A 15,820-nucleotide genomic window follows, 5' to 3' on the forward strand; every position below is an offset into this window, starting at 1 on the left:
AAAGAGGAGATTGGGCGACCAGGGGTAACTGGCCGAGGGAACGGTTCATTCACACTCCATGAACGGGGGGAACAAGGAGCAGACTAGGGACGATAGACCGGAAAGACGGGACAGAGGGCACACACGACTTAAAAAGAATATACACAGGGAGAAGAGGGGAATATACACAGGGAGAAAACTGGTCCCCCATCCTCGGACACGCCACGAGACGGGGACGACTTTTTACGATGTGATGGGCGGGTTGGGAGCACCTGGAGACAGCCACGATCACGACACATACAATAGTGTGACAGGCACCGTTGGCGACCTCTCTCGCACCCCACGCAACTGACCCACAGTGTACATACTAGTCGGTGTTTGGTAGGACTGCGGACGAGCAGCTTCCAAACGTCTCCAACCGACCGAGGTTCATAGTTGCTACCCAGCAACTTTCCCCCCTTCCCTTCCCTTTTTTTTTTTTTTTTTCCCTTCTCTCCCTCTTTCTTCCCCTCTCCCTCACCTCACCCTCCCCTGAATCCCCTACGTATGGACGTCTGGGCTATGCCTTCAGTACTGCGACCAGGCGGGAGAAGCCCAATCCGCAGGGACGGGGCGAACCTCGCCCCCGCACACCTCAAGGTGTGGTCTAATAATGTGAGAGGCCTAAACCTCCCGGAGAAACGCTCCCAACTCTTGCGCCAGCTCTGGGCGAAAAAGGTCTCTATTGCGCTCCTGCAAGAAACGCACTTTAAGGGCCAGGACTCCATGAAAGTGGAGAACAGCCGCTATCCACAGGGGTATTATGCCAACCACCCGGAGTCTAAGAAGACAGGGGTGGCGATTCTGATCTCCCGAACAGTCCCGTTTCAACACATAGACACGATGGCGGACCCTGACGGGAGATTTATCTTTCTGAAGGGCACCATCGCCCATCACACCTACACATTTGCAAGCATCTATAGCCCCAACCGCAGGCAACACATCTTCCTGACCAAAACCCTAGCCAAACTAGAAAAATTCAAGGCCGGTCTGCTGATAGTTGCGGGTGACCTCAACGTTCCCTTAGACCCACGGATGGACACCACCAGGGGGGCCAGCACTGTCCCGGAACACAGCCTGCGCATGATGAGGCGCACGCTTAACGGGATGGGGCTGGTGGACTGCTGGCGGGTAGCCCATCCAGACGATAAAGACTTCTCCTACTACTCGTCAGTATACAAGCAATATAGTCGGATTGACTATATATTCCTACCCCAGGAGAACCTAGCGCTCCTCCGAGAAGCAACCATAGGGATCATCAACCAGTCCGACCATGCCCCAATTACGGTAGTGATGAACTCGCCACTATTTAAACCGGCCGAACGCCAATGGAAACTAAACGAAACCTTGTTAACAGAGCTAGAGACACGCACCAAGGCATCACAGACGCTCACACAATACTTTGAAATTAATGACACTCCAGATATGCCCCCACTGACGCTCTGGGAAGCCCATAAATGTGTTGTTAGGGGCCTCTTTATATCCATCAGCACACAACGTAAGAAAGATAGAGCTCGCCAAATATTAGACCTAACGACACAGATAGCAGACCTGGAGGATACCCACAAGCAGACCTTAGATGACGACACGTACCTGCGACTCACAGAGGCACGCAGGACACTCAGAGACCACCTTTCTCAGGGTCTACTACACACAATAAGGAAGTCAGCTAGGCACTTCTATGAACATTCAAATAAGAGCGGTAGACTACTAGCACAAATGCTCTGGGAGAAGCGTAAAGCCCAACATATCCACCAGATACACAACAGACACGGTCAGACCACCAGAATGCCTGAAGGCATTATGGAAGCATTTCGGGCCTATTACATGGACCTCTACAACCAAGCAAGGCCCACGCAAGGGACAGTAGCCCAAGAACACCGCAAGAAAGTCACAGACTACTTGACACTACATGTGATGCGCAAACTCACTCCGGAATTAACGGAGGAAATAGATGCGCCCCTGACCCTAGAGGAACTGGCCGCGGCCTTGAAAGGCTCCAAACCACACAGGGCCCCGGGCCCAGATGGCTTCCCCCTAACATACATAAGAACATTCCAAGACACCCTACTTCCTCGCCTTCTAGCGGGCCTGAACTCCATACAAGAGGGGGGGCGGTTTCCCACGGACTCCCTGGCAGCGACAGTCACGGTCATCCCTAAAGAGGGAAAAGACCCGTCAAACTGCTCGAGCTATAGACCGATATCCCTATTAAATGCCGACCTGAAGTTGTTCACCAAAGCCATCTCCCTGAGGGTCTCACGGATCCTGCCGGATCTTATACACCCAGATCAGGTGGGCTTCATCCCGGGTCGAGAAGCTAGGGACGATACGATACGAGCCTTGAATGTCATACACTGCGCGCGGACCTCGGGCAGGGACACAGTCCTACTCTCCACGGACGCCGAAAAGGCGTTCGACAGGGTGGACTGGGTCTATCTGGACGAAACCCTACGACATATGGGGTTCGGACCAATAATGCGATCATGGGTGTCGGCGCTGTACTCCTCCCCGACGGCCAGGATCCGTATCAACGGAGCATTAACGCAGTCCTTCCCAATATGTAACGGGACCCGCCAGGGCTGTCCCCTGTCCCCTCTCCTGTTTGCCCTCTCTCTTGAGCCGTTTCTGGAGGCGGTCAGACAGGACGGGGGCATAACGGGGGTGAGGGTGGGCGCGGAGGAGCACAGAGTGGTAGCCTATGCGGACGACATGCTCTTCTTCCTGGAGCAGCCCAGGATTTCTATGCCCAACCTGCTACAGGCGTTTCGCACCTACCATCAGGTGTCCAATTTGAAACTCAACATAGAAAAATCTGAAGCAATGCCGATAATGCAGGGAGAGGAGCAGGTCCGCCAGCTCAGCTCACAGTTCGCCTTCTCATGGTGCGCAACAAAACTACGGTACCTGGGCACATGGCTACCAGCGGACTTGACGCAGGTATACAGGCTGAACTTCCTTCCCATCCTCTCAGCTATACAACAAGACCTCCAGCGGTGGACGCAGAAGTACATGTCGTGGTTTGGCCGCATTAGTGCGGTCAAAATGAATATACTCCCCAGGTTGCTGTACCTCTTTGCGACACTCCCCACCAGGATCCCCCAGATGTTTTTCAACTCGGTGACAACAGCTATTCGTAGGTTTGTATGGAATCACAGGCAGACGCGTATCCGCAGATCGATCCTAGAGAGACCAAAGACAGCAGGAGGTATGGGACTACCGTCAGTGATAGCATACTATAGAGCGACGCATCTCCACAGAATAGTAGACTGGCATGCAAGCCCCAGCACTAAACGCTGGGTATCCATGGAACTACAACAGACACGGGGAATTGTTCCATCACAGCTCTGGCTCGGGGGGTACACTTTCACTGACCTACACACGAAGAACCCGATGATTGACGCCACCCTCAGGGTATGGTGTGGACAACGGTATGCCCACCAACTTACCACCTCCCCAAGCCCGCTTACGCCCATCACACACAATCCGGGGGTGGCAGGAGGCCTCCACCCGGCCGCCCTAAGCAATTTCCAGAGGACAGATTGGTTCTTTATACGCCAGTGGAGTCCGGGGGGAACGCTACAACCGCTGGACAACTTAATAACAGACAGACAACCTACCCTGCTTGACAAATTCCATTACCACCAAATTAGGTCCTACTACGCCAAACTCCCAGGGAAACCCCACCTCCACCGTACACTTACAGAATTCGAACGATTATGCACAGAAAGACGACATATAGACCATGGGGTCTCCTGTCTATATGCTATGCTCCAGAGGACAGGAGACAGCTGCCCATTAGGCTACACGAGCAGATGGGAGGGGGAGACAGGCACACAGCTGACAGCTCACGAATGGGACAAAATATTCATCCTTACCCATAAATGTTCAATAAGCTCTAAGTTCCAGGAAACAGGCTACAAATTATTAACACGGTGGTACAGAACACCAGACACACTTAGACACATACATGCAACGGAATCAGGCGACTGCTGGAGATGTGGCTTGGAGAGAGGCACGAACCTACACATCTGGTGGTCATGCCCACATATCACACCATACTGGCAGATGATCAGGGCAAAGATCAAAGAGATCACGGGGGATGATATCCCCATGCAACCCCTGACGATGCTCCTGCACCATACCACCAGCCCCACGCAAGCATACAAAAATTCGCTGACAATCCACCTACTAAACGCAGCAAAAGCTCTTATCCCCCTGCACTGGAAGAGTCCGTCAGTCCCCACTCTTAGACAATGGATAGACAAAGTAGAGACCATTTACGATATGGAGATTCTGACGGCCTCCTTGCGAGAGCGCTCAGATAAGTGCGCCCTGACATGGTACCCCTGGAGGCGATATGTCACAGGGGGAGTAGCATAAATCACCAGAGCCCTGGAACTAACCGGAACAACGGGGCTGCAGTGGTCGAGACCCAATACGCAGAGCCCAGACGCTCAATACGCCCCCCCATTAACCCCCCCCTTTTATTTATTTTATTTTTTATTTTTTTATTTTTTTTTCCTTCTCTCCCCTCTTTCTCTTCTACTATCTCTTCCCCCACGTTTCCTTTTTCTTCTGTACTTATACGTAGCACGACGACTCGACAATAGACCGGCTCCGACCGGACCACTTATAGACTGCAGCTCTACCTAGCAGCACACAGCCGACACGTCTGAAGCGGACAGATCACACTTACACAACTAAAGAGGTCACCCTCCTAGGTGGCACCATCAGATGTACGGCTGCCCTCAATATGACGGAGGCCTGCCGGCACCAATATCCTGCCCATAAAAACTGACAAGGACACACACTGACACTGGGTATGACGATAGACAACGCTCACTGTCTAGGACGGCTAGAAAAGAGCCGACTTTCCACAAGACACACATGAGAAGGGCTATATCAGCACCTAAGCAATCATTAGATCTTGAGGGCGGAAAAGACCTGACTTTGTAAAGCTGTCCATAAATGTATTGTACCATATACTGTTTTATTGGCCGTATGCTTACGGAATTCACGAAAATTTCTTCAATAAATATGATTGACACAAAAAAAATAAGCCAAGCTCTGACTAGCCATTTTAATTGTACATACTAAGGAACAATATATAACTGTTGAGAAAAGTAATATACCTGGGAATTTTATTAAATTATATTCTGTATTTAGTGTTATGACGAAGCTATAGCTATAACTATCTAGTAGTAATAACAATATTGTGGAAGATACATTAATTCACTAACCGAATATTGAGCAAAATTATACACCTATTATGAAAAATGATTTTTTCGATAGCTGCATAAATCTTTAATTTTATATAATTGGTGAGCTTCCAGACCCTCACGTTTCCATTTTTAAACAAAGAACACAAACATTTTAGAGTCTGATGACCCAGGTGTTCTCTCACAGAATATAAAGTTAAGCAGCGTTGGCATCAGCAGTGATTGATGTTATATTACCAGGATAGTAACATGCATAAGATTTTTTTTTTTTTATCCTCTACTCAATTCAGGAGCCAAACTTTGTAGTGTCACCTGGAAAATCTCTTGACAACTCATTCTAGTAGCTCAAATGAGTGATTTAAAAAAAAAAAAAAAAAAAAAAAAAAAGCTAAGCTATATTAGATGACTGTGACAAATTCAACAGTTGCATCCAACTCTCAGCCATGTTCTAAATAGCCTCTGTCACCACTACCCTTTCAAATAAATATTACGTAAATATAAAATCTTTATGAAATACGTTGATTGTGTTGGAATGTCATTGAATGCCATTGAAATTCCAACACAGTCAAAAGACATACGAAGACAAACTAGGGACTAGTTTTGTCTTGGCTTATTTCCAACGGTTGACAAAACTTGGGAAAAGGCAATCTTTGTAAAACAGATTTTAGTTCAAATGTTTTAAGAGACCCATTGAATAAATACTGGACAGCTACCCTACCATTAAAAAAACAAAACAAAATTAATTAATAACGTACAGCTTTTTGCTCACATTCTGACAAGGTGCACTTTATTTATATAACATAGTCAGACTTTATATTTTTGTATAGGCTGACTTTATTGTTTTTACTTTTATATTCTACTATCTCTATTCAACATAGTTTTTTATTTTATTTTAAAGTTGTATAATTGTCATTTCTGCAAAATTAGTAAAACCTTTAATTACAAAAAGCTACCACAGAGTATCATGCCTTTTCTCTGGCAGAAAAAATAAATATAAATACCTTATCTAACGTTTCACCAGGGGCTTCATCCAAGGATTGTCCGAGCAGCAGAAAATCTGATACATTTTTAGCTACAGCCAAGATGCAATGACCACCTGATATCAAGAGAACTAAGAATGGAAAGTCTACATTGTGTAATAACCGGACAGTCAGTGCATGAGCTTCCATGTGATGTATGGGTATAAAGGGTTTGGAATATTGATTCACCATTTTTAAGCTGTAGGAAAGACCTATGCCAAGGCTCAGGGCCAACCCAGGTTTAACGGTGGTGGCGATAGCAGAAAGCTCTTGAGGAGTTATTCCACTGGACACAAGAGCCTCATTAACAACTCTATCAATATTGTCTGCATGGAGTTTCTGTGCCACGGGAGGAATTATTCCACCGGTCCTATAGTAAAAAAAAAAAAAAAAAAAAAAATAGTGTGAGAATGCATTACATTAAGCACAAAAAAAAAATATTATATATTACAACAAGGATTTTTTTCTCTGTATTTGAACAAAATCTTTTACTTTACATAAAATTTTTAAAAATATATACAATTATTTCATTGAGTAAAAAAAATTAAATTCAAGTTTTTAGGAAGCCTTTTAAGGTCTATGTTATCATTGGATACTATTGTCTCCAACAACACTGACACATTCTGCTGGGGAAATGATTAATACACAAATATAACTTCTTCCCCTGTTTTGGCCACATGGGAGTTACCTCTCAACTTCTGTAATATGGACCAGTTTGTGTGTAACAGAGGAAAGAGAATTTGCATTTATGGGGCACTGCACTCATTCTTAACCTAAATTGGGAGCCCTGTTAGACAGAGTTACACTTTGCATTGACCACAAGATCCTACAGATCTTACGCACATATACACTGTTCTAACTTGAGTTTCAGCAGTTCTTTGAAACCAAAAGCTCTATGTCCTAATACGGTTATAAAAAGACTTCCCATGAACCCTGACCTGAGAGTCAGACAAAAACATTGCAAAGGGCACAGAGGTCAGAAGAACACTAGAATGCCACTAAGCTTGCATGTCGGCTCAGATTATGATATTAGATTTCCAAAGTTGCATTGCTTTCACAAAATGGCTCTACAGAAGCGCTCCATCCAGCTACTATAGTGACCCAGATTCATTCCTGGCTAGGAGCCTGTTTTACACTGTTACCTACCGTTTACTGGGAAGAGTCTCTGCAATAAATTAATGCAGAGAGGCACCAATCTTGGCTACTATGGCTCACTTGTTCTATGAATTCTGCACCAATGGTATTAAAAAGAAGTCATGTGGTTATTTACAAACCTGTGCTCTATTTCCCATCTTCCCTAAAACTGAAGAAATATTTAATATTGCTGGGTAAGATTCCCAAAGGATATATTATTTTTGGATAAACATCATGGAATATCAAAATATATAATTTATAAATAAATATATTAATTTAGATTAATAGAGTCTTGCTTCACAATACCTTAATTTGATCAACTGGAAAAAGTTGCTAGACATTTAAATATACTGTTTTCACACACTATGTCTGTAAAACATATTAGTCCTGTGAGCCATGAAATGTTTCCAAGCCTGCTTTTCATAAGAATGCTTATGGGAATAAGCTAGAGCATTCCACTCCTGTTTGTGCAATAACAATAGCATATTCAGTAATTAAAGTAATTTGGCAAGAGATAAGAGTCTGTATAAATGCAAACAGCTCTAATCTTGAGTTATTATGTGCGATGTTTTAGAAATGTGATATGGAAATCTGGCCATGTGTCCCCTCTTTTTTTTTTTTATATATTCTATTTTAGTTTTGTCATAGCATAACAATGCATTAAAGGACAGACATAAAAGAAACAGTTGCACTGATACAAGCTTGAAAATTCTGGGGTGTCGTATAAGGAACAAAGGGAGGTAATGAACAGATAGGTATCTTCTGTATGAGCTTTTCCCTCCGCTCCGTACATAATTTTGATCATTGTTGTACAGCTCAGTTATGTTAAGAAGTTGTCTGCCAGATTTTGTAGATGTAGAGTATAGTTAGGGAAACTTAGAGAACGCTGGAGACACCAATGCCGATAACCAGGTTGTTTTCTCTCGAGTAGTAATGGTTCCATTTTTGTATCAATGCCTTTGAGAAGCATTTCCATGGTGGTGAGTGTATGCAGCCCCCCACCCTTTTCCATTTGCATGTGTCCCCTCTTGACTTCTCCACTAGAGCTACCATTGGTATATATGTTTTGAAATTAAAAGAATGTTCTGGTCATCAGTCCAAGAAGTTGCAAAAAAGTTGAAAGCATAATATAAAAAACGGTAGCAATTTAGAAAAAAAACACAGCTATAAAAGAAGTGCTTTTAGACCATGAATGCTTATAGCAGGTCGCCAGGTCATGGTCGGCCAGTTGCCTCCCTCCTCCTTCCGCAGAGGAATTGCAAGCTGGAAGGGCAACATATAAAGACTGCCTGTTTGCAGCTCGCCCGCATTCCTCCGAGTCTGCCCGGCCATATTGTTCAGAGCCGCTCCCCCTGCGTTCCTCAGAGCCGGCCCGCCCTTATTCCTCCGAGCCCGTCCGCCCACACTTCTCAGAGCCAGTCCACCCACCTGCTCGCATTTCTAAGACCCTGCACGCCCTCCCATGAGTTGGCCCGTACGCATTCCTCAGAGTCGGCATCCAGCCTGCCCCTATTCTGCAAAGCCGGTTGCCCGCTCATTCCCCTGCGCTGCCTCAGTGCCGGAGGAAGTAATTACAGTTCCCTTCACTTTTTCCTGGTGCACAGAGATCTGCACGAGGCTGGAGAGACAGGAGGAGGGAGCATCTGGAACAGCAGCAGCTACTGCCTCCTGAGCCCAAAAGGTAGGAAATAGGAGGGAGCCTAAAAATTTTTACTTTTTTGTGTGTGTGTGTATGCCTTTATGTGTATTTGTCTTTGTGTAAATATGAATCTTTGTGGGTGTGTCAAATAATAAATACTTTGTGAATGTGCAAGAGAGTGTATGTGTTTGTCAGTGTATGTGTCTGTCAGAGTGTGTGTGTCTGTCAGAGTGTGTGTGTCTGTCAGAGTGTGTGTGTCTGTCAGAGTGTGTGTGTCTGTCAGAGTGTGTGTGTCTGTCAGAGTGTGTGTGTCTGTTTGTCAGTGTGTGTGCGTCTGCCTGTCTGGGTGTGTGTGTTTAGATCACCAGTCCTCTCTGATCGCATGGGAACGGTGTTCTTACTCACCTTTTTTCCAACGCTGTGCAGGTCTAGCTGCAGCTGGCCTGCCTCCATATATATGAGATCACCAATTACCATTCAGCATCTCCTCGTAGAGATGCAATACATCAATGAATCTCTACAGGGAATGTAGGTTTGAGTGATGGCCACTAGAGATGTAACTAGGCAGCAATGTAAACACTGAAATGCCTGCATCTATAGACACCCGAGCCACTACATTAAGCTGTAGTAGTTATGGCGACAATAGTGCCCCTTTAAGAATTGTATTTTTGTCGTTGGAAAAAACTGTCTCCAAACTTTTTTAGCTGTCTCCTAGATTGAAAGCAAATTTGTCAAGCCCTACTCTATAGTATGGTTCTGTTTGTTGCCTGTACATTGATTACACTGCTTGATTGATTACAAAGAAATTAAAAGTAGCAAGCAGCTGGTGGATGGTATTAACCTACATTTAAAAATTGATGACCGGGGGGCGGGGCCTGACAGCCAACCGAGCAAGACGCACATGGCTGGAGCTCCTCAGCGTAGGCCTAAAAAAGCACTGTTTATCCGGCTAAATCCTGCAGCATCTGGCAGAATGAACCCTAATACTCCTGTAGAACACTAAGCTGACATTTTGGTTCGAATCTCTGGGTCCAGGCTGTCGTGGACTGCGCCGGACTGAATTGGGGCCTGCACGGGAGTACCAGGCAGAGGAGGCGGCCGATCCTCTGTCGGAGCCATTCTGTGTCTTAATTGAGCCTGCTTCCCCCCCTCTGGACCGGCGGGGGTTATCCCGGTCCCCACTACCGTGCCAAGAGGACTGATCACTCAATCCATTACTACACGGCACATACCTGAAGCTACAGGCCTACTCTCCAACATGGCCTCTGCCACGCTATACGCCCCAAAGCCTGCACACCCGTGCCTGACTAATCGAGTTGACCTCCTACTGCTGAAATTCGACAGCATCTGTGCCCGATTCTGGGAGAAAATCAACGCCCGAGCGGCAACTCCTTCGCCTGGAGGTCCGTGCAACCGGGAGGCCTCTCTAAGGCCTATCCCGCGGGCAACTCCAGCAGTGAAGCGGAGCTACAAAAGGCCAAAGCCAACAGGGCTCCGTGGTGGGCCTACCTTGCGGCTCCGCCGACGCGCATCCACGCGGCAACTCATTAAAGGCAACCCATATGGGAGCAGACCGCGCCGCCAGAGAGAGTCGGCTTGGAAAAGCCTGCAGCAGGGGAATGGGAACTCCGGAGACTCCGTGTCTGCGGCCGGTAAGGGTGCACACCCTGAAGAAGCAGCGCAAAACAGCAGCTGTCCCCCACCACAGCCCAGCAGAACGCTGCACACAGGTGTTGCTGCAGCTCCATCTACAGGCATCGGATGAGTACATCTCAGCACAGAGTAACTCTTCCCTGCAGCCATGGACTCGAATATCACAAAGTCGATAGATTACTGCAGGGAAAGGCCAGCGGTAGCCTCTACACCATCTAACACCAGGGGCACCCAGTGGTAATAGCACTACTAAATCCAGTAGTACTGATTAGCATGTTAATATACTTAAGAACCTCAAATGAATGCCTATGCCTGAACCTAGTTAACTACCCTGCACAATTGACAGGGTGGTCCTGTTTAAATTTCTATGCCTAATCTAGATAATGAGTACATGTCAATATGCATAGCTGACATATACGCTTTACTCATGTAACTTGTTTTACCCTATGATTTTTATTGTTTTTCATAATATAAAATGTGCCAGCTACTCTTGAGCGCCACGACGCCTGCAAGCTGTTCATATTTATCGAGCTTGTTTAAGTCAATAACCTAAGCATAACTTGACTGTCCCCTTGTATAACACACTGCTCTGACTTCGCAACCACTATGTCATTCTGTGTAACTCATAACTTTGCTAAAGCTGTTGGGGCACGGCGAGTAGTGCTGTTATATGACCGTTCTCAGATGTATGCCGAAAGCCTGCCGTCCTCTGGTATAGGGTGAATGGGGAGATTTGCAATAAGCGGGCATACTGATCTGATACTATGCCTACTGTTCCCGAGGGGAAAAGGCCCGACTATATGAGGAGTACCTCACCCGACTACTTTTTAGGCTAGGTGACCCCACTCAGGTTACCCATATATGAACAAGCTTGTATATATGCTCTTTAGTTAGCTTTTTAGTTCACTTTCCATATAATTCCTTTTTGTTTTTCTTTAAGTCACTTATCTAGCTGTTCCCTGCCGGGCTCACAGCCCATTAGTCTTCTTATGCAAAGGGCCTTGATTAGATAAATGCTACACATAAGTTGAGTAAGCATATGTTGACTGCCTACTGATCAACACAGCTCAGTAAATGAAGCTTCTCCTGGAGGTATAGGAAGTGAATGATAGTCTCTGTTAAGCTATAGACCTTGCAATTTAATATTACTTCCAGTACGTAACTGCCTGAAAAAACACAATGTCTTAGGCTTGATAACCTACACACCACAGTTCATGCTGGCTATAGCTGTTGATTATTGTTTGTGAATACTACTACTTGTTTAAACATAAAAAAAAAAAAAAGTGCATGTATACTCGTCTACCCCATTGTTACATATGTCTCAATAACGCATGAGGATTGCCGTTGGGGTACCCCATATGTGTCTGTTCACTTGATATGCACTGCAAAAATAAAGAATTAAAAAAAAAAAAAATTGATGACCAACAATGAGACCTGATTTGAAGAACTCTCATCCAAGCAAGTGTGATTTTTCGCAGTTACTTCTCAGTATAGTTTATTACATACTAAATGAGTGGTTTGACTTATTTTATGCATGCACCATTAAAGGGACACTCCAGGCACCCAGACCACTTCTGCCCATTGGATTGGTCTGGGTGCCAACTCCCACCACCCTTAATCCTGCAAGTGTAATTATTGCAGTTTTTATAAACTGCAACCTTGAAGGGTTAAGTCCTCCTCTAGTGGCTGTCTATTCAATGCTTTCCTATGGGACGCTGGAGGTCCTCGTGCATAGCGTGTGGACGTCCAGCGTCATTTAAAACACTTTTCGTGTTCTAAGAACACGGATATCCGTCTAGTGGCTGTCTGACAGACAGCCACTAGAGGAGGACTTAACCCTGCAAGGTAATTATTGCAGTTTATAAAAACTGCAATAATTACACTTGCAGGGTTAAGGGTGGTGGGAGTTGGCACCCAGACCACTCCAATGGGCAGAAGTGGTCTGGATGCCTGGAGTGTACCATTAAGCCTGTCCTCAATTATCAATGTTATTTCACAACAGGCTGCACACTCAGCTACCAAAATAACCAATACACATAGAAAACATGACATGGAATAGCTATGACAGTGACTAGTTCTTAATTTATTCATAGCCACACACATATATACATACAGAAAATATGGCATGAAATAGCAATGACAGTCACGCGTTCTTAATTTATTCATAGCCACACACATAGAAGTACACTTAAGGTCCCTTACTTTAGGTGAACTTCTTTCTGGGAATGAATAGCTTCTCCGAGAATTCTGCCATTCTCATCTAAAACAGCAGCTCCTGTGTCATCGCAACTTGTCTCTATACCCAGAACTAGTCGGAGATCTTTCCCCGTGGAGTGCAAAGAAACTATTCTTTTGCGTAGAGGCAAAGCATGCTTGCATGTATAATAAAAGCTCCTTCCGATCATTTTCCCTTATGAGGAGTTCCGTTTTCATCAGCATCTATAACGAAAAAAAACATGTATAATGTACACGCTTGGTAATACGCTAGGCTTTTATTGATAGTCTAGCATAGATTGACATGATGCATGAGCTGTAGTTGTGCCAGAGAACTTCCCAGTCAGTCAAATGTCAATGAAATGATTGAAAGGTGGAGGAGAAACATATTTTTAAATAGGTTTTTCTTCCAATCTATATATGTGCCAATAAAACGTATAGATGGAATTTATTGTATTCCAAAGATAAATGAGCTTGTGATTACCTTGTCGGGTACAATTTTAAATAACACCGACTCCATACTCCTACAGCCTGTTTACTTCAGGTGTTCATTGCCAGTCCCTGCAGACTTATATTATAAAAGTGCTGATTTCAAAAGAAATCAGCACTTTTATAAATCACTTTAGTCACAAATCTAGGAAAAGCAAGTTACTGGCGAATTGCGGTGATTTCAGCGCACGAGCCATATGTCTGCAATGAAATAATAACATAAAATTGACAATCTCACCACTGGTAGATCAGGCTACAGTGAAAGGAATTTAGTCGGACTTATTTTTCTTTATGAAAAGGGGATCCTAAATATAATCTAGTGCAACTAGTAATATGTTTTTGCATTTTTCACTTTGGAGTGTTCCAAAGAAGAAGACATTTACAATGCCAGATACAAGCCTCAACTATGGGGTTATTTTCTGTTTTGTTTGTTTTTTGCCAAAAATACCGTTAGAACAGAAACAAGGCAAAATACTTCATCCATTGTCTAGCTGTCAACTGTGACGCATATTTTAAAGTTCTCCCTAGAGCCAGAAAATATATCAAGCCAAGACCCGTGAATGTAATCTGGCAAACGTGTCCCAGCTGTTAATCTATTGTTTAACTGAGTTTGTTATAATATTTAACAAAACAGCCTTTAGCATATGGCATAGCTAATTTGCATGTTTCTTTCAAGGAGTCTTTTTTTATGTATACTTTATTACTGTCATTCACTATGGAATACTTTGGATATGAACAATTAAAATACATTTCATTCATTATTTAACATTTAGCTGTTAAGAGAAGGCAGAAGTTCAAAATAGACATTGGTTAATTATATACTTATCTCAACCCGAGGAGACCCTTAAAATATCTCATTGATAGCAGAACTCCTTTGATGACTGGTGTTGTACCAAATAATAGTGAAGGCCTTCTATCTTGACCACACCTGTTGGTTGCTCTAAGAATCACCAATAGCCGATAACTTATGGTCTGCCTCTACGTACAGGGCTAATCACAAAAGTCAGAATTCAACATCAATTCAAAGAAGATTTTACAGTTAAAGTGAAAACAGATTAACTGGAAAAAATCATTCAGTCAGCTATACTTTCATTTCAGCTACTCTGGCCTTAAATTTGAAATTCACTTTGAATTCGCACTTTTGTAACTTACCCTATAAGTAATATTGATATCACCTAAAATGTCAATTCTCATTCAGGAAGCTAGGATTTCTCAATACTTTCTACACATAGAATTCTATAGAATGGTTAACACCTGTTACAAAATGGTGAAACTAGTGGTACTTGGCTGGAAACTGTTTGGTCTTAATATATCATAGGCTCTAGGGCAAACTAACCAATTTCTGTTGCTCACATAACAATGTCCACACACAGCTACCCTGCAGAATGTTGGCAATGGCAGAAGAAAGTATTAATAGCCAAAGCTATAGAGTGACATCTATAACACTCCCTAATCCTCTTTAGTCAAAGTCCTTTTTTGCTGGATGTTCAAGTGGTAAACCTATTCTTCCATAAGTGTATTTTTATCTTGAGTAAAACCATATTTGAATGTTTAGAATATGAAATTGAGCAGCTGTTTAGTGTAAATACATGGACAGTATCTACGACTGAGATGTTACATAGCTGAAAAGAGACTTGCGTCCATCAAGTTCAGCCTTCCTCACATATGTTTTTGCTGTTGATCCAAAAGAAGGCAAAAAAACTAGTCTGAAGCGCTTCTATGTTTGCAACAAACTAGGAAAAAAATCCTTCTTGACCCCAAAATAACAGTCAGATGTCTCCTTGGATCAAGCAGCTATTACCCCACTAATTAGAAATTATATCCCTGTATGTTGTGTTTTTGCAAGTATTTATCCAATTGCAGTTTAAACATCTGTATAGACTGACAAAACCACCTCTTCAGGCAGAGAATTCCATATCCTTATTGCTCTTACTGTAAAAAAAAAAAAAAACTTTTCTGCCTTAGATGAAATCTCCTTTCTTCCAGCCTAAATGTGTGACCTTGTGTCCTATGTATACCCCTGTTTATGAAAAGATTTCCAGATAAAGGTTTGTACTGGCCACGAATATATTTGTATAATGTTATCATATCCCCTCTCAGGCGCCATTTTTCCAAACTAAACAGATTTAAATTCTTTAACCTTTCTTCGTAACTAAAATGCTCCATTCCTTTTATCAATTTTGGTCGTCTCTGCACTTTTTCTAGTGCCATGATATCTTTCTTTAGAACAGGTGCCCAAAATCGCAAAGCATATTCAAGGTGTGGTCTTACCAGCGATTTATGAAGAGGCAAAATTATATTTTCATCCCGAGAATTTATGCCCCTATTTATACATGACAAAACCTTAGCAACTGCAGATTGACATTGCATATTGCTGTTTAATTTGTTGTCTTTAACAATTCCCAAATCCTTCTCATGTGTGGTTATCCCTA

At 43.7% G+C, this 15,820-nt stretch overlaps 1 protein-coding gene across 1 annotated transcript in view; it reads right to left on the minus strand.

Moving 5' to 3' along the window:
- OSGEPL1 (O-sialoglycoprotein endopeptidase like 1) overlaps nt 1–15,820 on the minus strand; it is a 41,650-nt gene that overhangs the window by 16,484 nt on the left and 9,346 nt on the right. The window contains exons 2-3 of the mRNA XM_063428814.1: nt 12,888–13,124; nt 6,242–6,629 (exon numbers count right to left, since the gene is read on the minus strand). Coding sequence (XP_063284884.1) covers nt 6,242–6,629; nt 12,888–13,090 — 591 coding nt within the window. The 5' untranslated portion in view covers nt 13,091–13,124. The remainder of the gene's footprint in view (nt 1–6,241; nt 6,630–12,887; nt 13,125–15,820) is intronic.

The sequence above is a fragment of the Pelobates fuscus genome, chromosome 8 (genome assembly GCF_036172605.1).
Source record: "Pelobates fuscus isolate aPelFus1 chromosome 8, aPelFus1.pri, whole genome shotgun sequence".
In the NCBI taxonomy this organism is placed as follows: domain Eukaryota; kingdom Metazoa; phylum Chordata; class Amphibia; order Anura; family Pelobatidae; genus Pelobates; species Pelobates fuscus.